General features: G+C 40.3%; 1 protein-coding gene across 4 annotated transcripts in view; it reads right to left on the bottom strand.

Annotated features, from left to right (window-relative positions):
* Positions 1–23,420, bottom strand: part of RAPGEF5 (Rap guanine nucleotide exchange factor 5) — a 261,457-nt gene that overhangs the window by 94,641 nt on the left and 143,396 nt on the right. For 2 of the 4 annotated variants that reach the window (XM_035253670.3, XM_035253669.3), the window contains exons 9-10: positions 19,550–19,621; positions 6,191–6,316 (exon numbers count right to left, since the gene is read on the bottom strand). In XM_035253670.3, coding sequence (XP_035109561.2) covers positions 6,191–6,316; positions 19,550–19,621 — 198 coding nt within the window. The remainder of the gene's footprint in view (positions 1–6,190; positions 6,317–19,549; positions 19,622–23,420) is intronic. The other 2 variants (XM_017975260.4, XM_078342572.1) reach the window with 1 other exon arrangement.

Below are 23,420 nucleotides of genomic sequence, written 5' to 3'. Positions count from 1 at the left end.
ATGTAAAAATTCTTTCCCCAGCTAGACTGTAAACTTCTTGGAAGAAAGAACTAGCTTCTACTTGGCCATATTATTCTCTATTAAAAATGGACTATAATAACTCACTCCAGGAAACCTAATTCTGATGAAAAGATACTTTAATACCCAACCCAACACTAAGTCAGGATTTTGCTATTAAGGAAAATAACCTGAGGTGATTTGTCAGTTTATAAGTGGGCAACTTAATGTATTATGAATTGCCTGTTACACCCTAGTTCTGACTTTCAATCACATTACAATAACATTAGAAAGTTCTACTTCTCTTTAATAAGCAGTTTCTTGGTTAAACTAAATGACTGACAAACTTCAAATAATGCTGGGATTGCTTGAAACTTTACTCACCTAGATGTGTAAGTTTGAAAACAACGATAAAACCTCTCTTCCTTTTAGTATTTCATATAAAGTAAAAAGAGATTTTCACCTTATATTTAACTGCTTAAAAAAAGAGACAAAATGAAAGTTGGAAACAGGTAGAGACCAACTTATAATACGTAACAGAAGAGTGACAGCAGCCAGAATACTCCAAACCACTTCTCCCCTAGTAATCCTTAAACAAGGAACCCTTTGACGTAGGCAGAATTCCAGGATGAGGCTGCAGGAAACAGGGGAAAGGAAATTCCGGTTGAGGCTGAGTGATAGGGACCCTACCCTGGCAGCAGACTATGCCAAGATGCAGTTTCAGAGTGTGCAAAATCCCCTTCCCACCCATCCATATTTCATGAGTGAATTAGAAAAGGGGAAGGAAGTAGGGTGGGTCCCCAGACTTAACAAAGGAACAGAAGAAAATGGGGTGGGGGGGGCAAGGGAGGGATACAGACAGGATCTCTAGGGAAAGTATTGCTGAACAAGGTTTTCACATACATTTTACAGACACTGCTTATTTCTACAGCTGGAAGATAGGAAGTCAGTTTAGAAGCTATTGTTGGTATTTCTAATCTACACTTTAATACACTACAAAGCATAAACTACATTTCAGGAAAAATACAGCTTCAGTTTTCTGGTAAATAATGTAGCTATATTCCAGAAAATAGGACCCACTTCCATCTAGACATATACTTTAATGTAACTATTTCACTGAAACTAAAATGTGAAGAGTTTATGAGCTTTTCAAATCTAAGTTTTGCCTCTAACTGGGCAAGCACCTTTTCTTTTTCTGCCTCCTCACTGCCCCCCTCCCCGCCACGTATTCTTTCTGTCTCTGGCCTCCAGGGCTGCCCTCTCCACGAATGCCCTCTTTTGCAGGACTGATGTGGTGCTGGTTACCTTGGCTTCCTGGCCGCCTATCAGTCCTCACTCCAGTGATGAAGGCTGAACCCTCCAGAGACAATCACTTGAATTCACTCTGGGCCCGAGTCTGCCTAATCACTCTTCAGCTCCCTCACTATTCAGTCACTATTCAGTCACACTGAAATAATAGAACTTATCTCATGATGGCCCTGCCTCAACCATCTTCCTTTGGAAAAGTTAGAAAACCAAATGCTCAGTTGGTCCTCATTATTTCTAGATGAAGTAAACCTTCTCAGCCCTCAAAATCCTCCACAGTCTGGTCCCGATCTCATGTCTCATGAAATCTTCCTTCCCTTCACACCCCTTCCACACCCCCAACTCTTGCTATTCTGGCAACATTAAATCATTTCAGAGTTCCAAAAAAAAAATCTTGTATTTTGAGATCTCTGTGCATTTCCTAATGCCATTCTTCCCATTAGGAATACTTTTCTTGAATGTGGATTCTTTAAATCCAACCCAAAACCTAATTTAAGGTCTGGGTCAAACTCTACTTCTGCTCTAAGAAAGAATCCTGTTTCCTCAGCTGTAAATTCTTTTTCTAACTCCTATGTATCTCTCTTGGGATTCTCTTCACTGCTTCCTTGTATCTCAGTTATTTGTGTCAGTATCTTTCTCCACAACTAGACTATACTTCTTGAGGGTAGGAGACACCATAGTTAGTCTGGCTCTTCTACGACATCAGCTTAAACAAAAGTTTAGTGAATGAATCGATGGCAGAGAGTATTCTAGAATAGAAGTATAGTAACACCAACTCATACTACAGAGATCAGGAGAGCAACCCTAAAATCCTAGTGAATTTTGAGGAAGGCATAGATATCGCAGCAAATGCCAAAGTTCTAGCCAAACACGTCAGTTAATTTGGGAGCCACCAGAGACTCTGATTAAGGTATTTTCAAAAGGTTCTGAAAAGAAAAGTTTATGCAATCCCCATACTGTTTGCCAGAACCCTCACCTAACAATTTGTCAATGAGACAAATACTAATGTCTTAGTTACCTGAAGCAAACTGCAGGCAAACAAAGCAAAGTAAATGGCTTATGTAGCTTTTTGGAAAAGGTGGTAAAAATCAGAACATTCTTATGTCTGCCACTATACCAAAGAATCTTTAAAAACTGCTTAACATAAAATAGCATGCACATCCTCCATTACCAGTCACCGAATTCTGTCCATTTTACTGTGTAAATGACTCTCCACAGACTCTCCGTTCTTGGTTCTTATGGTTACTGTCCCAGTTCAGGCTGGCACCTCTCACCTGATGCACTACAGTAGCTTTCTAAAGGTTCTTTCCAACATTTTCCTCTTCTTCACTCAATTCTTCCTCTAAAGTAATGCCAGAGAGGCTTCCAAAGGCCACATCTGATTATGCCACTTCCCTTCTTTGATGGCTTTCCTTTGCCAAAAAGGCAAGTTTAAACTCCTTAGGGTAGCTTACTAGTCTTTCATAATGGAATTTTAGGCTGACTCCCAGCCCACCCCTCTCCATTCCCTGTGAATCACCAGGACTACAGTCATGTGTCTTCCTGAGGGTCCCTCTGCCTGAAATGCTGTGTCCCCTGCCTTCCTCTATGACCATCAGTCATTCTTCAGGGTCAAGCTCAAAAGTTCCCATCTGGTAACACCTGCCCCTTCCTCTATTGGTATAGTCACAGAATTAAGGCTAGCAAAGACAATGCTTGCATAAGAGATAGTGTCCTTAAAGAACCAGCAACTCAATGTTAACTCTACTATCATAATGTTTAGAAGACACAGCCCATTTCTTTCCCCTTCTGAAAGTCCTCCCATAATAATTTTCAACACATAGGAATGAGTGCTTGCTAATTTTGCCTACAGCTAGTTAATAGAAAATAGAAAAACGGAGTGCTTCCTGAGAAACCTGTGACAATTACACAGTTAACTTTTTAAATTTCAGAAACACCTTGGCAAAAGCACCGAGTGAAGCATTTCTCTAATGTCATGCATTTATAATCATAGCATTAAGCAGTTAATATTAGAAATGCCTACAGAGAAAGCTGTAATCCCCTTCAATTTGTAACAAGATGTACCAGTGACAAAAGCTTTATTCTATCAAATTCACGTCTTTCCCTATGCAGTAGTGCTGCAAATTAGCTTCCTCTTTGGCATCGATGTGGCATTCTAGAACCGGAAAAGTAACATAGGTTAGTCGAAAGAATGACTCAATAGGCAACGTGGATTCGAACTCAAATGTTATCACTGCTACTTAACTAGCTTTGGCCCAGATGAGGTCAATGAAGCATTTTAAAATCATAAAAGAAAGGAAATCTGTATATAACTTCAGGGTTTGGTCATTATTGTTATAACAAGAAGAGGAAATTGCAGACCTAGGTTTATGCTAAGTAAACTGCAGTTTCCTCTGTCCATGCTGTGTTGGAACTGAGTTTCTATGAAGAGCAGATGATAGCTATTGTAAAGAAAGCGAAGTCAGGAAAATGAAAACGCTGCACCACCTTCATGAATACTGTGAGGTTAACGGGTAAGCAAAGGTACAGGCACATCAAATGCCCAAGACATAAAAGACAGAAATGAATTAGCAGGTGGTTTTTATCCCTAATAAATTACTGCAAAAGTGTAAGCATCTAGTACAAAATAATTCATTTAGTGGAGCACTACATCAATAATGCCTTAAGAGTTGAGAGATTCCACTGGTGTCATCCTGCAGAAGGGAGATGACAGGATAGCTTAGTTTATATTTATCACTAGATCCCTAATATTCCTTTTCTTATTTTAAACTTCACAGAAAAGTCTACATGAAAAAAGTCCTAATTCCAATGTTTATTTACACACCATCTTTCCTCTCAGAAACACAAATGTTTCAGAGCTGTTAATGCCTCCATAAGACAGTCATGCAAGAAAGAAAAAACGTTAGTGCTCTATTTTACACATGAAATGAAGGTGTAAAGGTGACACAGCAGATAACCATAAGCAAAGCTGTAAATCTTCCACCACTAAATTTCTGCCTCATGTTAAAAGCCTTTAAATTATCAGCACCAAGTTTAGATTTCTATAGTCACAGATTTGGAGAGTATTATAATTTTATTGGCTGAATAAATTATATATTATATATAAATTATATATTATATATTATAAATTATATATTATTGTTGAATAAATTATATATTATATATATTGTCTGAATAAATTATGTATTAATATATTATATACTTACAATATTCTGGATTGAACTAAATATACAGCAAAGACAACATACAGGTATCTTTCTAATAGGTGCAAAGTTGTTTTGTGGCCTAAAGCTTATGATTTCTAAATTTGGTGCCAACAGTTTGATTTTTTGAAAGATCTTACCATACCTCAAGTTGTCACTCATTCACTGCACCTAATTTGCAATCAGTTGTAATATATAGCATTCATTTTAACAACCATAAGGAAAGAAAAACTTTCACAATTTAACTATGACATGTTTTCATATCATCAATTGTTAAGACTCTTGTGGGGAAAACATGCATTTTGAAATCAATAAAGTATGGCATATGAAAACTGTTGCTCATCTAATTAAAATGAATCAAAAAGAAATTTTTTGAGACATTTAAGCCACACACTAGGATATTCAAATATCCTAAGGACACAGCAGAGGTTGAGTCAATCTATGATATAGTCAACCTTCAGGGTGCTTTTCACAACTTGAACAAGGTGCCAAATTTTTCAACAGTACCTAACAAAGTGAAGGTTGCCTGAGACCTACATGACACTTAAAGTCAATAGTCACCTCTGAAATAGTTCAATCACTATTTGAAGGCTTTGAAACTGCCTAATTATTCTCTTTCTTGAGACGACAACTGCTACAATTCGATGTCTCACTGTTAGAGAAGTGCTGTGCTGTTAAACTAAGCAGCCAGCCAGACTTGAGCATCTCACCCCTCTCCTGCTCAGTAAAACCCTGCCATTTGTATTAATAGACTTGGAGCAGAAAAAGCATGAAGCAATGTTTTCCCCCTGAAAAGGATTGAAAATAAAATTGCCCAGAAAAATTAAGTCGAGAAAGACACATAGCACAGGGGATTTTCCCCTTCATGAGCAGTCCCAGACAGTGCAGCACTGAGAGTGAAGTCTTATAACCAACAACAGCAAAGTCAACAGCTAACAATGTGTGGCACAAGAAAGTGGTCCCAGTGTCTTCCCAGCATGATGGCACATTCTCAGTTCTAAGGCTCTATCTGAATAACTGCTTTCAGGAGGACGAAGCGGAACGTCTCTTTCCTCCAGTTTTAACTTCATTCAAACAATATAAGTCTTGTTGGAACACAAGCCTTCATAAGATGCTGGGAAATCTCCCTTCTGACCCTCCCACTTGGTGAGAGCATCTATAATCTGTTTTCATATATTTCTAGTGACTTAGGACACATTCATTTGGCAACTAGATCCACCTCTGTACTAAATAGAAAAATATGTTGAAATGTTTTTTTCAAAATTCATGTTCTACAAACTATATGATAAGGCAAAACTTGCAAAGTCAAACTTGGAAACCACCCAAGCAGGATCATAAATAGATAAGCATTCATATTTGCTTAAATGTATTCTCATATTTCTACATAATTTACTTTTGAGAAGACTCTTATAAATCCAGTGTCATAAGTCACTTGCTTAGAGCTACAGGCAGCTGTCATTTTTACTAAGGAGGATGCTCTTGGGAAAAAAAAACCCCAAAACCTAAAGAATTTAAAATAAAATATTCTTTCATTCAAACATGCAATCAGGCAGAAACATTTTCCACCCCTAAAAACCCAAAACCTAAAGAATTTAAAATAAAATATTCTTTCATTCAAACATGCAATCAGGCAGAAACATTTTCCACCCCTTCAAACCTGCATCCCCAAGAGGCAAAAGGCTTACGTGTTCAGACTTCTCCTGTTCTTTTTTGTCCGTCTGCAGAAACTGATAGTTTTCTCTTGCCAGCTTCTGGACTAGTTCAATTCGTCCGATTTCATCTCTCTCTTGAAGCTTGCACATCACCCCTGCCTTAAGAGTTGGAGAAAAAGCGAAGATATACTTAAAACCACAGTCCCAGGACATGACACCACTGCAAAGTTCACCTTATAATAAGCTCATCTTTTCCACTGCCTGGATTAAATCATGGTCTTGGTAAATATTTTGCCTTTCAAAAACCGAAGTTACATTATTTTAATCTAGGAGCACCATGCCAAAAGACTTAACGTTGAGTCTGCGTGTCGCTCTACTTTAAGAGGGTGAAGGACAGAGCAAACTAAATCATTTGCTACTAAGTGTGTGCCTGATATGTCCCTGTTTGTTTGTTCCTGACAGCCTGTTTCCTGTTACATAAGCAGAGCCTAGCAAGAGGTTAAAAACTCATGGGAAAGTTAGCCAGGAACCACACTGGTGAAAGGGTGAACTGATACAGAGCACTAAAAATAACACCCCAATTCTTTAGCTCCACACCAAATTATTCCATATGTAAATAAACCCTGAACAAGAAGATCACATGATGATATTTTTCATAACTGGAAAATTACTATGGGGCATTAGTAGAATGCCACTAATAGTGCATAAAAGATGGTGAAACATTTTACTAAAAATAAGAGATTGGAAAAAGAAAGCTTGAAATTTCATTCATTGGGTTTTGGAAATGATCCATAAAGCATCATATTTTATATAGTCAAAGCACCTAAATAATAATAGGAGGAAAGAGGTGAATCTCAGACTTTGAAATAGAAAAAAAAATTCATTTTAACACACCAATTATGAACTGTTTCTGCTCAAACTCTTTCCAAAATGGTTCATACTGACATACAAGACCTGATCTAATAGAGAAATCTAAAGTTATACTTGGCAGGAGCAGTCAAAACTATGGAATCCAATCCATAACCTATTGGATTTGAATATACTCCATAACATGACCAAATACAGCAAAGGGGCTGGCAAAGAATCCAAACTTCATGATCTTAATGGTTTGTGCTAAAGATACCCATGTTGATGAGTGGGCAGCAGAGAAATGGAACCATCCATGCAAAGCAATGACTAAATCTTTATTCCCAAGGGCCATGGTATCTCTTTATCTAGCAGTTTGTCCAGCTAAGAAGGAAACAAAACATTTCTGAAGTGGGTCACCTCACAGACTTCTAGAGGACAAGTGGAATTCCTCCACCAAAGTCAGAGATTTTTACAACATCCCTCACAAGTGGTTTTCAGCTCCTTTCTAAAGTTTCCTTGGACAGCAACCTAAGTTTAATCTTAAAACAGTCTGTACCCTGTTGGATAGCCAAGATTGTTGGAAAGTCCCTTATTCTTATTAAACTAAACAAAACTCTGAAATCATTTAACTTCAATCCGTGAGGACTAGTTTTGCCTTTTAAAGCAGTGGAAACGAGGCCTATTCTTTATCCAACGTGACAATCTTTCAAAATATTTAAACACAAATATTTATTATATTCTCCATTTAACACTCTCCAGATATATATCTGATATGGTTTGGTGGCATCCCCCACCCAAATCTCATCTTGAATTGTAGTTTCCATAATCCCCAAATGTTGTGGGAGGAACCAGGTGGAGGTGACTGAATCGTGGAGGCAGGATTTTCCCAGTTGTTTTTGTGATAGCGAATAGGTCTCATGAGAGCTGATGGTTTTATAAAGGGGAGCTCCCCTGCACACGTTGTCTTACCGCTACCATAAAAGACATGCCTTTTCTCTTCCTTTGCCTTTTGCCATGATTGTGAGGCCTCCCCAGCCACGCTGAACTCTGAGTCAATTAAACCTCTTTCCTTTATAAATGACCCATCTCAGGTATGTCTTTATTAGCAGCATAAGAGAAGACTAATACAAATTCTTAGTTCCCTAAATTATTTTATTTATTCATTCACTCAACAGAATTTATTTGAGCAAGAACCTACTATAAGTTCTGAGGATATGGTAGTGAACATAAAGAAACAAAGTTCTGGCCAGGTGCAGTGGCTCACGCTGTAATCCCAGCACTTTGGGAGGCCAAGGAGGGTGGATCACCTGAGGTCAGGAGTTTGACACCAGCCTGGCCAACATGGTAAAACCCGCCTCTACTAAAAATACAAAAAAGTAGCTGGGCGTGGTGGTGCACACCTGTAGTCCCAGTTACTCAGGAGGCTGAGGCAGGAGAATCACTTGAACCTGGAAGGCAGAGGTTGCAATGAGCTGAGATCGCACCACTGTATTCAGCCTGGGCAACAGAGCGAAACTCCATCTCAAAACAAAAAAAACAAAGTTCGCCACATCATGGAGCATACATTCATAATGTAACGTACCAATAGGAAATATGGAGTGGTAATATATGAAAGAAAAAACAATGAAGTAGGGTAAGAGGACAGAGAAATAATTGAAGGCATTATTAAGATAAAAGATCAAGGAAGGATTTTCTAGTATAATGACATCTGAATGGTGACCTAAAGGAAATGAGGAGGAGGTGCTGTGGTTATCTAGAAGGAAGTGTGTTTCAGGCAGAGGAACAGCAAGTACAAGGGCCCTAAGTCTCAAGTGTGTTTGGCATGGTCATGGATGAGCAAAGAGTGCAGCAGGGCTAGAGGGGAGCCAAAAGCAGCAGACTGGTGATGCTGGTGGAGAGGTAATGCAGGAGCCCAACGCATAATTTCCTCATAGGCTGTATAAGGAGTTTGGATTCTTTTTCTGAATAAGATGGAAATCCTTTGGAAGGTTTTGAACAGAGAATCAGCAAAACATGATTGACATTTTAGCAGGATCATTGTGTTTTCTGGGTTGGATGTGGGGGAAGTAGATGATGTTAGAACACCAGTTAGGAGCCTGGTTTTCACATGAGACATGGCTTGGAACATGTGCTAGTGGTGAAGATGGCAAATGTGGTTCTAACCAGTAGACAGATTTCAAAGGTAGAGCCAGCAGATTTTGTTGTTTGGGAGTCTCCAAAATATCTGGCTTGAGTAACTGGAAGGATGGAGTCCTCATGGGAGATGTGGGAGTTGGTCTGGGAGGAAAATGGCTATTTGACATCCAAGTGGAGTTGCTGGTTAGAAGTCCGGAGGTTCAGGGGAAGTCCAGGCTGAAGGTATGAATTCAAGAGTCATCAGAGTGCAGATGGTATTCCTCTGGTTTTACCAATGGAATGGTGTAAATCCAGGAATTAAGTCTAGTATTTTGAAATTGGGAAGATGAAGAGTATCAATCAGAAAAGGTGACTGAGGAGGAGTGGCTCCAGGAAAAGAATCTGGAGAGTAGTGAAGCTGTCTCAAGAAGGAAGGAGTGAAAAACTATCAAATAATGCTGAAATGTCAAACAAGGTGGGCTCAAAATAGCTGACACTGATTTGACAAAAATAATGGATAACTTCAAGTGGAGCAATTTCTGTTTGAACTGATAGAGACAATATCTTTAATAGCATGGATTCAACAGGAAATAGGACACAATTCTTCCAAAGAGTTTTGTGACAAGAAATGAGGCACTAGCTTAGGAGTGACCTTGAAGAGAGTTTGGGTTGCTTATTTACTTAACACAAGGGCTATTCCAGGATATTTACCTTTATTAGAATTGCAGGAGACAGCAAAATTTGATGACATGGGAAGGAGAAAGGGGAATTTTCAAGAGTAATGTTCTTAAGTAGGAAGGAGAAGATAAAGATCTACTCTCAGGAAGAAATATGAATATAAATACTTCATCCACTGAGCAGAAGAAACAGTGAAATACAGGGGTAAATATATGGGTACGTTGGCATATTTGGTCTTAGAAACATGCAGAAATTCTTTTCTGAAGGCTTCTATTTCCCAGAAAAATAAATAGCAAGTTATTAACTGAAAATAAATGGGGAGCTGCTGCTGGAGGCGTAAGAAAAGAAGGCACGTTCATAGTCATTTAGGTTGCAGGCAAACTATTTTGTAAAGGGCCAGACAGTAAATATTCTAGGCTTTGTAGGCCACAGGGTCTCTGCTGCAACTGCCCAATTCTGCAAGAGATCATATATAAATGAATGAGCACAGTACGTTCCAATGACATTTTACTTATAAAAACAAGCAGTGGGCTGTGGTTTGTCAACCCCTGGACTAACAGAAGAGGAAACTGGACAAGGGAAGTAGAATAAAGATTGCCAAGCATTACTAAAGGCCCACCTGATTTTCTTTTTAGCTCCTTTTATGCTCCTAGCCATCCTCCTTAGGGCATATTTCTGTTTGTCAGGAGTTTAGTGCGGTCCATAATCTGAGACAATGGTAAATATACGGGTCTATCATGAGGATGCTCTTTTAATCTACGCTAAGGAGGGTAAAGGAGTTTCAATGGTGTTATAAAATAACTATGAAGGCAGGGAAACTGGGGCGATTTCTGCTTACAAATAAACGTTCTTTAAATGCTTTGACACTTAAATACGTTTCTGTTATCTAGAAAATGCATGTATGTCAACCAGCGAGGATTTCATCTCTCTCCTTCCATGTCGTCTGCACAGTGTTTAATATACTGTCTTGCTGGGCGCGGTAGCTCAGGCCTGTAATCCCAGCACTTTGGGAGTCTGAGGCAGGCAGATCACAAGGTCAGGAGTTTGAGACTAGTCTGGCCAACATGGTGAAACCCTGTCTCTGCTAAAAATATAAAAAATTGGCTGGGTGTGTTGGCGGGCACCTGTAATCCCAGCTACTTGGGAGGCTGAGGCAGGAGAATCACTTGAACCCAGTAGGTGGAGGTTGCAGTGAGCCAAGACTGTGCCATTGCACTGTAGGCTGGGCGACAGAGCAAGACTCAGTATCAAAAATAAATAAATGCATAAAATAATAACAGTAATACTATACTGTCCTGCCGGTAGAGGGAGCATGCTAATGACCTTCCAAACTGCCAACCTGGAAACCTGTTCCATGCTTTTATTCAGTGGTGTGAGGGGCTAGACCTGATCTTGCTCTGCTCCACAGTATGGCCCTCCCATACAAAAGACAGCATGTGGGGACTGGAGGCCCAGGCAGTGGTGGGACACAGATGAGAGTACTGGGCAGCTATAACTCATCACCACGAGGAGCCTGTTCCCTCCTTTCTCCAGCACAGGCTCCAAAGCAACTGAGATTAGCTGCCACAGACTCCAGCTGGAGATAAAGTCTTTCCTTCTATCTGTAGTTCCCAAAACAGTGTGTGTGTGTGAGAGAGTGTGAGAGAGAGAGAGAGTGTGTGTGTGTGTGTTTAATTAGCTGATTACAGCATCATCAATGAAAGGCTGAAATTAAGTAGAGGAAATTTAAGAAGACTTCACTAATTTTTTTATTTCTGTGTGAATATAATTTTTCAAGGAACTCTAAACATTTTTCACATATGACTAGGGTCCTAAATATAAACTTTTGTCTCAGCCAAATGCAGTGGCACATGCCTGTAATCCCTATGTTTTGGGAGGCCAAAGCAGGAGGATTGCTTGAGCCCAGGAGTTACAGGCTACAGTGAGCTATGATCACATCAATGCACTCCAGACTAGACAAAAGAGTAAGACCCTCCCTCTCTCTAAAAATAATAATAAATAAATCCATAAATAAAATAAGTTTTCCTTTCAGGAAGAAACATTTTTATTACAACAGATATTTGGGCCCACAAAGGAAATATGTATTTTAAAGGCAAAATTTTCTTACTTTTTAAACTGGGCTTCAGACTAATGTATTTCTTTAATTCCATATTTGATAATTAAAGACAGAACAGTGCTGTTTTGATTTTCTGATTTTAAAATAACCTCTAGATGCATTTTCACAAGATAATCTTATAGCACTCCTTACATAACAACTATCAAAAAAGGCTTTCAAGGAGGTTATGAATGCTTCTTCATTCACTGGGAGACTTTGAGCCCATGTATCCTAGATGATTTATAAGGCAGTGCTATGTGGGAGCATCATGCCAAACCAGATGTTCCTCAGGGTCCCTTTCTGAGCTCCATAATTTAGTGATTAAATTCAAGAAACTCATGAATTTATTAATATATTTTGGGAGCTTTCTTGTGTCAGAAAAAGCAAGATAACTAATAGCCCTTGATCTAGACCTTCACATCCCTGGCCTATTTAATTTATCTATGTAAAATTAATTACAAACAGTTTACCTAACACTGCTAAGCCAGAAAAAAAATAAAAGATTAATGTGTAACTGTCAGAAGAGTTATTTAAGAGCTTTAGTTGAAGGTCTGTTTTGAAAAAAAGTCTCCATAATACATAATTAAAGCTATTCATATGATTTTCAGCATTTGAGAAGTGTTATGAATGTAAATGAAAGCCTGTTTCCTTTATAAATGGAGTCATAAAAATGTTGAGTCCATCCCCTCAATGGTAGAATGAAGTGGACAAGATCCCGTAGGAAAGGCCACATGGATGATAGATGAGCATGTTACTGTGGCAAAAGCATAGTTCTTTTACTAAAACATTCTCTGCATTATCCTAACTTTAACAACCACTTTTTCTAAAACACCTAGGTAAAACATCAGGTGAAAATTGCTTTTCAAGGTCAGGGAAACCAGGAGGAAAGAGTCCAACCTTCATGAAAGCACTTTTGCAATAACAGAATGCTATTCTGTTATTCTTCAAATACTTCAAATTCAGGGTGCTTAGATAAATTCTTATTAATTACTATGTAATATCTTAACTTCATTAAAAATTAAGCCTGGAATAAAGTTCATATAGTATTTTAGCTATTTTACACAGAAATATAAATGACAGAATAAAACACTGATGAGCTCAGATGATATTCAATTGTATACACCTTGTTTTCTTTTTATATATTTATTATTATTTTTAAATTGCATTTTAGGTTTTGGGGTACATGTGCAGAACATGCAAGACAGTTGCACAGGTATACATGTGGCAGTGTGATTTGCTGCCTTCCTCCCCTTCACCCACATTTGGCATTTCTCCCTCCAGGCTATCCCTCCCCAGCCCTGCCCCCACTGTCCCTCCCCTATTCCTCCCAATAGACCCCAGTGTATAGTGCTCCCTTCCCTGTGTCCATGTGTTCTCATTGTTCATCGTCTGCCTATGAGTGAGAATATGCGGTATTTCATTTTCTGTTCTTGTGTCAGTTTGCTGAGAATGATGTTCTCCAGATTCATCCATGTCCCTACAAATGACATGAACTCATCATTTTTGGTTGCTGCATAATATTCCATGGTGTATATGTGCCACATTTTCCCAGTCCAGTCTATCATCGATGGGCATTTGGGTTGGTTCCAGGTCTTTGCTATTGTAAACAGTGCTGCAATGAACATTCGTGTGCATGTGTCCTTATAGCAGACCAATTTATAGTTCTTTGGATACATACCGAGTAATGGGGTTGTAGGGTCAAATGGAATTTCTATCTCTAGGTCCTTGAGGAATCACCACACTGTCTTCCACAATGGTTGAAATAATTTGCACTCCCACTAGCAGTGTAAAAGTGTTCCTATTTTTCCACATCCTCTCCAGCATCTGTTGTCTCCAGATTTTTTAATGATCGCCATTCTAACTGGCGTGAGATGGTATCTCAATGTGGTTTTGATTTGCATCTCTCTAATGACCAGTGATGATGAGCATTTTCTCATGTTTGTTGGCCTCATATATGTCTTCTTTTGTAAAGTGTCTGTTCATATCCTTTGCCCATTTTTGAATGGGCTTGTTTGTTTTTTTCTTGTAAATCTGTTTGAGTTCTTTGTAAATTCTGGATATCAGATGGGTAAACTGCAAAAATTTTTTCCCATTCTGTTGGTTGCTGATTCACTCTAGTGACTGTTTCTTTTGCCGTGCAGAAGCTGTGGAGTTTGATTGGGTCCCATTTGTCTATTTTGGCTTTTGTTGCCAATGCTTTTGGTGTTTTTGTCATGAAGTCCTTGCCTACTCCTGTGTCCTGAATGGTTTTGCCTAGATTTTCTTCTAGGGTTTTTATGGTGCCAGGTCTTATGTTTAAGTCTTTAATCCATCTGGAGTTAATTTTAGTGTAAGGTGTCAGGAAGGGGTCCAGTTTCTGCTTTCTGCACATAGCTAGCCAGTTTTCCCAACACTATTTATTAAACAGGGAGTCCTTTCCCCATTGCTTGTTTTTGTCAGGTTTATCAAAGATTGTATGGTTGTAGATATGTTGTGTTGCCTCCGATGCCTCTGTTCTGTTCCATTGGTCTATATCTCTGTTTTGGTACCAATACCATGCTGTTTTGATTACTGTAGCCTTGTAGTATAGTTTGAGGTCTGGTAGTGTGATGCCTCCCACTGTGTTCTTGGCTATGCAGGCTCTCTTTTGGTTCCATATGAAGTTCAAGGTGGTTTTTTCCAGTTCTGTGAAGAAAGCCAATGGTAGCTTGATGGGGATAGCATTGAGTCTGTAAATTACTTTGGGCAGTATTGCCATTTCACGATATTGATTCTTCCTAACTATGAACATGGAATGTTTCTCCATCTGTTTGTGTCCTCTCTTATTTTGTTGAGCAGTGGTTTGTAGTTTTCCTTGAAGAGGTCCCTTACGTTCCTTGTAAGTTGTATTCCTAGGTATTTTATTCTCTTTGAAGCAATTGTGAATGGCAGTTCGTTCTTGATTTGGCTCTCTTTCAGTCTGTTATTGATGTATAGGAATGCTTGTGATTTTTGCACATTGATTTTATATCCTAAGACTTTGCTGAAGTTGCTTATCAGTTTCAGGAGTTTTTGGGCTGAGACGATGGGGTCTTCTAGATATACTATCATGTTGTCTACAAATAGAGACAATTTGGCTTCCTCCTTTCCTATTTGAATACCCTTTATTTCTTTTTCTTGGCTGATTGCTCTGGCTAGAACTTCCAGTACTATATTGAATAGGAGAGGTGAGAGAGGGCATCCTTGCCTAGTGCCAGATTTCAAAGGGAATGCTTCCAGTTTTTGCCCATTAAGTATGATATTGGCTGTTGGTCTGTCGTAAATAGCTTTTATTGTTTTGAGATACGTTCCATCAATACCGAGTTTATTGAGGGTTTTTAGCATAAAGCGCTGTTGAATTTTGTCAGAGGCCTTCTCTGCATCAATTGAGATAATCATGTGGTTTTTGTTTTTGGTTCTGTTTATGTGGTGAATTACGTTTATAGACTTGCATATGTTGAACCAGCCTTGCATCCCCAGGATGAATCCTACTTGATCATGATGCATAAGCTTTTTGATGTGCTGTTGCAATCGGCTTGCCAGTATTTTATTGAAGATATTTGCATCTATGTTCATCATGGATATTGGCCTGAAGTTCTCTTTTCTTGTTGAGTCTCTGCTGGGTTTTGGTATCAGGATGATGTTGGTCTCATAAAATGATTTGGGAAGGATTCCCTCTTTTTGGATTGTTTGGAATAGTTTCAGAAGGAATGATACCAGCTCCTCTTTGTGTGTCTGGTAGAATTCGGCTGTGAACCCATCTGGACCTGGGCTTTTTTTGTGTGGTAGGCTCTTAATTGCTGCCTCAACTTCAGACCTTGTTATTGGTCTATTCATAGTTTTGGCTTCCTCCTGGTTTAGGCTTGGGAGGACACAAGTGTCCAGGAATTTATCCATTTCTTCCAGGTTTACTAGTTTATGTGCATAGAGTTGTTTGTAATATTCTCTGATGATGGTTTGAATTTCTGTGGAATCTGTGGTGATTTCCCCTTTATCATTTTTTATTGCATCTATTTGGTTGTTCTCTCTTTTCTTTTTTATCAGCCTGGCTAGTGGTCTGTCTATTTTGTTGATCTTTTCTAAAAACCAGCTCTTGGATTTATTGGTTTTTTGAAGGGTTTTTTGTGTCTCTATCTCCTTCAGTTCTGCTCTGATCTTAGTTATTTCTTGTCTTCTGCTAGGTTTTGAATTTTTTTGATCTTGCTCCTCTAGCTCTTTCAATTTTGACAATAGGGTGTCAATTTTGGATCTCTCCACTCTTCTCATGTGGGCACTTATTGCTATATATTTTCCTCTAGAGACTGCTTTAAATGTGTCCCAGAGATTCTAGTATGTTGTGTCTTCATTCTCATTGGTTTTGAAGAAGTTCTTTATTTCTGCCTTAATTTCATTGTTTATCCAATCAACATTCAAGAGCCAGTTGTTCAGTTTCCATGAAGCTGTGCGGTTCTGAGTTAGTTTCTGAATTCTGAGTTCTAACTTGATTGCACTATGGTTGAGAGACTATTTGTTATGATTTCAGTTGTTTTGCATTTGCTGAGGAGTGCTTTACTGCCAATTATGTGGTCAATTTTAGAGTAGGTGTGGTGTGGTGCTGAGAAGAATGTATATTCTGTGGATTTGGGGTGGAGAGTTCTGTAAATGTCTACCAGGTTTGCTTGTTCCAGGTCTGAGTTCAAGCCCTGGATATCCTTGTTAATTTTCTGTCTGGTTGATCTGTCTAATATTGACAGTGGAGTGTTAAAGTCTCCCTCCATTATTGTGTGGGAGTCTAAGTCTCTTTGTAAGTCGTTAAGAACTTGCCTTATATGTCTGGGTGCTCCTGTATTGGGTCCATATATATTTAGGATAGTTAGCTCTTCTTGTTATATCGATCCTTTTACCATTATGTAATGTCCTTCTTTGTCTCTTTTGATCTTTGTTGCTTTAAAGTCTATTTTATCAGAGAAGAGAATTGTAACTCCCACTTTTTTTTTTCCTCTCCATTTGCTGGGTAAATCTTCCTCCATCCCTTTATTTTGAGTCTTTGTGTATCCTTGCATGTGAGATGGGTTTCCTGGATACGGCACAACAATTGGTTTTGGCTTTTTATCCAACTTGCCAGTCTGTGTCTTTTGATTGGTGCATTTAGCCCATTTACATTTAGGGTTAATATTGTTATGTGTGAATTTGATACTGCCATTTTGATGCTAGCTGGCTCTTTTGCCTGCTAGTTGATGCAGATTCTTCATTTTGTTGATGCTTTTTGGCATTTGGTATGTTTTTGAAATGGCTGGTACTGGTTGCTCCTTTCTATGTGTAGTGCCTCTTTTAGGAGCTCTTGTAAAGCAGGCCTGGTGGTGACAAAATCTCTGAGTACTTGCTTGTTTGCAAAGGATTTTATTTTTCCTTCACTTCTGAAGCTCAGTTTGGTTGGATATGAAATTCTGGGTTGAAAGTTCTTTTCTTTAAGGATGTTGAATATTGGCCCCCACTCTCTTCTGGCTTGTAGGGTTTCTGCCAAGAGATCTGCAGTGAGTCTGATAGGCTTCCCTTTGTGGGTGACCTGACCTTTCTCTCTGGCTGCCCTTAGCATTTTCTCCTTCATTTCAACCCTAATGAATCTGACGATTATGTACCTTAGGCTTGCTCTTCTTGAGGAATATCTTTGTGGTGTTCTCTGTATTTCCTGGACCTGAATATTGGCCTGCCTTGTTAGGTTGGGGAAATTTTCCTGGATAATATCCTGAAGAGTATTTTCCAGCTTGGATTCATTCTCTTCGTCACATTCAGGTACACCTAGAAAACGTATATTAGGTTTCTTCACATAGTCCCACATTTCTTGGAGACTTTGTTCATTCCTTTTTGCACTTGTTTCTCTAATCTTGGCTTCTCATTTTATTTCATTGAGTTGATCTTCGACTTCTGATATCCTTTCTTCTGCTTGGTCAATTCGGCTGTTGAAACTTGTGCATGCTTCGCGAAGTTCTCGTGTTGTGTTTTTCAGCTCCTTCAATTCACTCGTATTCCTCTCTAAGTTGTCCATTCTTGTTATCATTTCCTCAAATCTTTTTTCAAGGTTCTTAGTTTCTTTGCATTGAGTTATAACATGTTCTTTTAGCTCACGGAAGTTTCTTATTAACCATTTTCTGAAATCTGATTTTGTCATTTCATCACACTGATTCTCCATCCAGCTTTGTTCCCTTGCTGGTGAGGAGTTTTGGTCCTTTGTAGGAGGCGAGGTGTTCTGGTTTCGGGTGTTTTCCTCCTTTTTGCGCTGGTTTCTTCCCATCTTTGTGGATTTATCCACCTGTCATCTGAGTGGTTGCTGATTTTCCAATTGGGTCTCTGAGTGGATGTCCGGATTGTTGATGATGAAGTATTTCTGTTTCTTAGTTTTCCTTGTAACAGTCTGGCCCCTCTGTTGTAGGACTGCTGAGGCCCACTCCAGGCCCTGCTTGCCTGGGGAACTCCTGTAGCAGCTGCGGAACTTTGAGGGTTGCTACCAGATTCTTCTTCTGCTATCTTTGTCCCTGTATGATGCCCACCAAATGTCAGTCTGATCAGTCCTTTGTGGGGTGACTCTTTGGATATACGGGGGTCAGGGAGCTACTTGAGGAGACTGTCTGTGCTTTATAGGAGCTCTAGTGCTGAGCTGTGAGCTCCGTTGTTCATTCAGGGCTGCTAGGCAGGTACGTTTAAGTCTGCTGCAGCAGAACTCATAAAGTCCCTTTTTTTTTTCCTCGGGTGCTCTGTCCGGGGGAGTTAGGACTTTTATTATGAGTATCCCTTGTACTTTCCTGCCCAGCGAGGAGGCAGTCTAGTCACTGCCTGCCTGTAGTGGCTATGATGAGCTGCCGTGGGCTCCACCCTGTTGCCATGGGTCTCCACCCTGTTGCTGTGGGCTCTGCCCTGCTGCCGTGGGCTCTGCCCTGCTGCCGTGTGTAATTCCCTTTAGTCCTGTTTATATGGGTGTAGTTAGAACTGCAGTGGTGATGGTGGCCTGCCTCTGTAGTGGCGGACTGTCTCTCTGTTATGGTGGGTTGCCTCAGCAAAGGCAGGCTGCGTCAGCAATGGCAGAGTACCTCCGTAGGGGTCGTGTGCCTCGGTAGTGGCAGACGCCCCTCCCCCACCGAGCTGCACTGTCCTGGGTTCAGCTGTGCTTGCTGTGAAACTCTCAACCCCGAGCATTTCCAACTGCTGTTTTGTTTGTTTTTGTGAGGGTGGGACCTTCGGAGCCTGATCACCTGGCTCCCTGCCTCAGAGCTCCCCCCTTTTTTTTTAAGTTGAATGGTTGACTCTCTCCCAGGTGTTCCAGTTGCCTGCTGCAAGGGTGCCGGGATCTGTGTGATTTTCTGTGCAGCGACCCACTGCGCCGGCTCAAACCACATTGCTGCCCAGGAATCTCCTGGCCTGGCTTTCTGTTTAAGTCCCATTTAATCAGATGAATGTGCTAATCTGCCTCCCAAATCTCCAATTGCTGGTTTAACAGGGCAACCAAACCAGTGCATTTTGTACGGAGTGTCGCTGTGCTACAGCCTCAGCCCAAACAGCCACGCCAGCCCAAACTGCCATGCCGGCCCAAACTGCCACGCTGGTGGCCCGTGGGGCTCTTACATCTGGGAATCTCCTGGTCTGTGGGCAATAAAGATCCGTATGAAAATGCAGCATCCACTCACCCTCTGCGGATTCACTTGGAGCTGCAATCCTGAGTTGGTCCTACAGCGCCATCTTCCCCCTTCTTCCTGCACCTTATTTTCAAAACAGAAAATATTAAGAATTCTTTTCCAGGAAAATTCAGAAGACAATTCATAGTCAAAAAGTAATAATAATTTAAGACAACAAATATTCATTTTCTCAAATTTATTCAGATAAAAAAGTAACACTATGAAAAAGCTCTCCCTATTAGTGATAGAAGAATGTGTCCCTTGAAAATTGGGAAAAGAAAACGAAGCATCCACATTGAGAAACGCACCTAATGGAAAGTGTGACGGTCAAGGCAGGTGAGGAATCCCTGCCTTGGAGTTAGTGGGCCACGAACACCCTGCTGGGGCATCATAAATCCATAGAAATCATTTGATAATTCCTAGCCCCTCACTGTCCAGGCAAGACAATGGATGTTCAGTTTCTCTGGACCTACTCCTTTGTGTGTTAAAACAGCACCTTTGTATAGGATGGACAGACCCATCCTATATAAACACTATGTAACACTGCATCTTGTCAGAGCATGCTGACAGCCGGGAATAAGGCAGAAACCATACTTACATGGAATTTATGCTGTTATTTCCCTCAAGTACTTTCTTAACCTTTTGTATTTAGAAAATTATCCCTTCTGATTAAAATCAAAATGCAGAGTTACAAATTTGCATAATATATAGTATTATTAATTTATATAATTAGTAAAGTAAGGGGTTCATTCCTTTCACATACTTGATTCCTTGAACTTCCAGATTAAAGTAGGGGGCCACCAATATTTTCTCTTGTTTTGACTAAGAGAAATTACAGTTCAGACTTGTATACATTCTTGACCACACTGGTAAACAGCATAGCAGGGGCGCCAAGATGGCCGAGAGAAGCCAGCACCGGAATGCAGCTCCCAGCAAATGAGACTCGGAGGGCTAGAGGACTTCACGATTCCAAATGAGGTGCTGGATTAGTTTCTGTGAGAATGATAGGGCACTGAATTTAGGCCCAGAGAAGGAGCCGCAGGGTAAGAGACCCCCAGGGGGGCAAATCAAGAAGGAATGGGGGTGGGTGGGGGCACATCCTCACCTGAAATGTACAGCCAGCTTGGAGGGTAATCCCCTCAGTGTTCCATTTTGGATCCTGTGCTTATCCTGAACCTCATCCCTCCTGCAACCCACGGTTCACAAATGGTGGGGCACCGTGGGTAGTCGATGCAAATCTGAGCAGTGGCTACCACCAGGTGCAACAAGTTGTAGCACTGACCAGGGGGGCGGGGAGGGTTGGACTAAGCCAGCTGCATGGACGTCCCACGGAGGGAGGCAGAGTTGGCAGCAAATATGCCAACTTGACCCCAACCGGGAAGACCCAGCTGGGGAAGGAGAGATGCCATTGGGAAGGCGGGGCCAATCTCACCTGCAAACAAACTCCAGGGAAGGACCACCCACCCAACAACTTGACTGAACTTAAGAAAGCCCAGCAACGCCGTCTACAGGCCAAATGAGATACAGCTCCAACCTCAACAGAAAAAATGTCCACTCAGAGACTTCTCCTGAAATCACCAATTTCAAAAACTAAAGGGAGATAAACCCATGAGGATGGGAAAAAGCAGCACAAAAAGGCTGAAACCATCAAAGAACAGAACACCTCTTCTCCTCCCAGGGATCACAACTCCTCACCATCAAGGGAACAAAAAAAGGCAGAGAATGAATCTGACGAATTGACAGAAGCAGGCTTCAGAAGGTGGGTAATAAGAAACTTCTCTGAGTTAAAACACCATGTTCTAACCCAATGCAAAGAAACTAAGAACCTTGAAAAAAGGTTAGATGAAATGCTAACTAGAATAACCAGCTTAGAGAATAATATAAATGACTTCACGGAGCTGAAAAACACAGAATGAGAACTTCATGAGGCATACACAAGTTTCAGCAGCTGAATTGATCAAGCAGAAGAAAGGGTATCAGAGACAGAAGATCAAATCAATGAAATAAAACAAAGCAAGATTAGAGAAAAAAGAATGAAAAATGAACGAAGCCTCCAAGAACTATGGGATTATGTGAAAAGACCTACTCTACGCTTGATAGCATACCTGAATGTGATGGGGAAAATGAATCCAAGTTAAAAAACACTCTTCAAGATATTATCCAAGACAACTTTCCCAACCTAACAAGGCATGCCAACATTCAAATCCAGGAAATACAGAAGACACCACAAAGATATTCCTCTAGAAGAGCAACCCCAAGGCACATAGTTATCAGATTCACCGGGGTTGAAATGAAGGAAAAAATCCTAAGGGCAGCCAGAGAGAAAGGTCAAGTCACACACAAAGGAAAGACCATCAGATTCACAGTGGTTCTCTTGGCAGAAACCCTACAAGCTAGAAGGGAGTGGGGGCCAATATTCAACATCCTTAAAGAAAAGAACTTTCAACCCAGATTTTCATACCCAGCCAAACTAAGCTTCATAAGTGAAGGAGAAATAAAATCCTTTACGGACAAGCAATGGCTGAGAGAGTTCGTCACTACAAGACCTGCCTTACAAGAGCTACTGAAGGAAATACTAAACAGGGAAAGGAACAACCAGTACCAGCCACTGCAAAAACATACCAAATGATAAAGAACAATAACACAATAAAGGAGCCATGTCAATTAATGGGCAAAACAACCAGCCAGTAACAAAATGGCAGGATCAAATTCAAACATAACAATATTAATGTTGAATGTAAATGGCCTAAATGCCCCAATCAAAAGACACAAAGTGGTAAACTGGATAAAAAGTCAAGACCCGGGCCGGGCGCAGTGGCTCATGCCTATAATCCCAGCACTTTGGGAGGCCGAGGCGGGTGGATCATGAGGTCAAGAGATCGAGACCATCCTGGCCAACATGGTGATACAATAATTAGCTGGGCCAGCTACTCGGGAGGCTGAGGCCAGAGAATTGCTTGAACCCAGGAGGTGGAAGTTGCTGTGAGCCGAGATTGCACCATTGCACTCCAGCCTGGGTAACAAGAGTGAAACTCCATCTCAAAAGAAAAAAAAAAGTCAAGACTCATTGGTGTGCTGTATTCAGGAGACCCATCTCACGTGCAAAGACTCACATAGATGCAAAATAAAGGGATGGAAGATTAACCAAGCAAATGGAGATCAAAGAAAAGTAGGGGTAGCAATCCTAGTCTCTGATAAAACGGACTTAAAACCAACAAAGATCAAAAGAGACAAAGAAGGGCATTATATGATGGTAAAAGAATCAATGCAACAAGAAGAGCTAACTATCCTAAATATTTATGCACCCGATGCAGGAGCACCCAGATACATAAAGCAAGTTCTTAAAGACCTACAAAGAGACTTAGACTCCCACACAATAATAATGGGAGACTTTAACACTCCACTGACAATATTGGACAGATCAACGAGACAGAAAGTCAACAAGGATATCCAGGACTTGAATGCAGATTTGGAGCAAGTAGACCTAATAGACATTTACAGGACACTCCACCCCAAATCCACAGAATACACATTCTTCTCAGCACCACCTTACACTTACTCCAAAACTGACCACATAATTGGAAGTAAATCACTCCTCAGCAAATGCAAAAGAATAGAAATTATAACAAACAGTCTCTCAGGCTACAGTGCAATCAAATTAGAACTCAGGACTAAGAAAGCACTCAAAACTGCACAATCACATGGAAACTGAACAACTTGCTCCTGTATGATGAATGAATAAACAATGAAATGAAGGCAGAAATAAAAATATTCTTTGAAACTAACAAGAATGAAGACTCAACATACCAGATCCTATGGGACACATTTAAAGCAATGTCTAGAAGGAAATTTATAGCAATAAATACCCACATGAGAAACAAGG

This window comes from Callithrix jacchus, chromosome 11 (assembly GCF_049354715.1).
Source record: "Callithrix jacchus isolate 240 chromosome 11, calJac240_pri, whole genome shotgun sequence".
NCBI classification, from domain to species: domain Eukaryota; kingdom Metazoa; phylum Chordata; class Mammalia; order Primates; family Cebidae; genus Callithrix; species Callithrix jacchus.
This window is presented reverse-complemented; position numbering and strand designations above follow the sequence as displayed.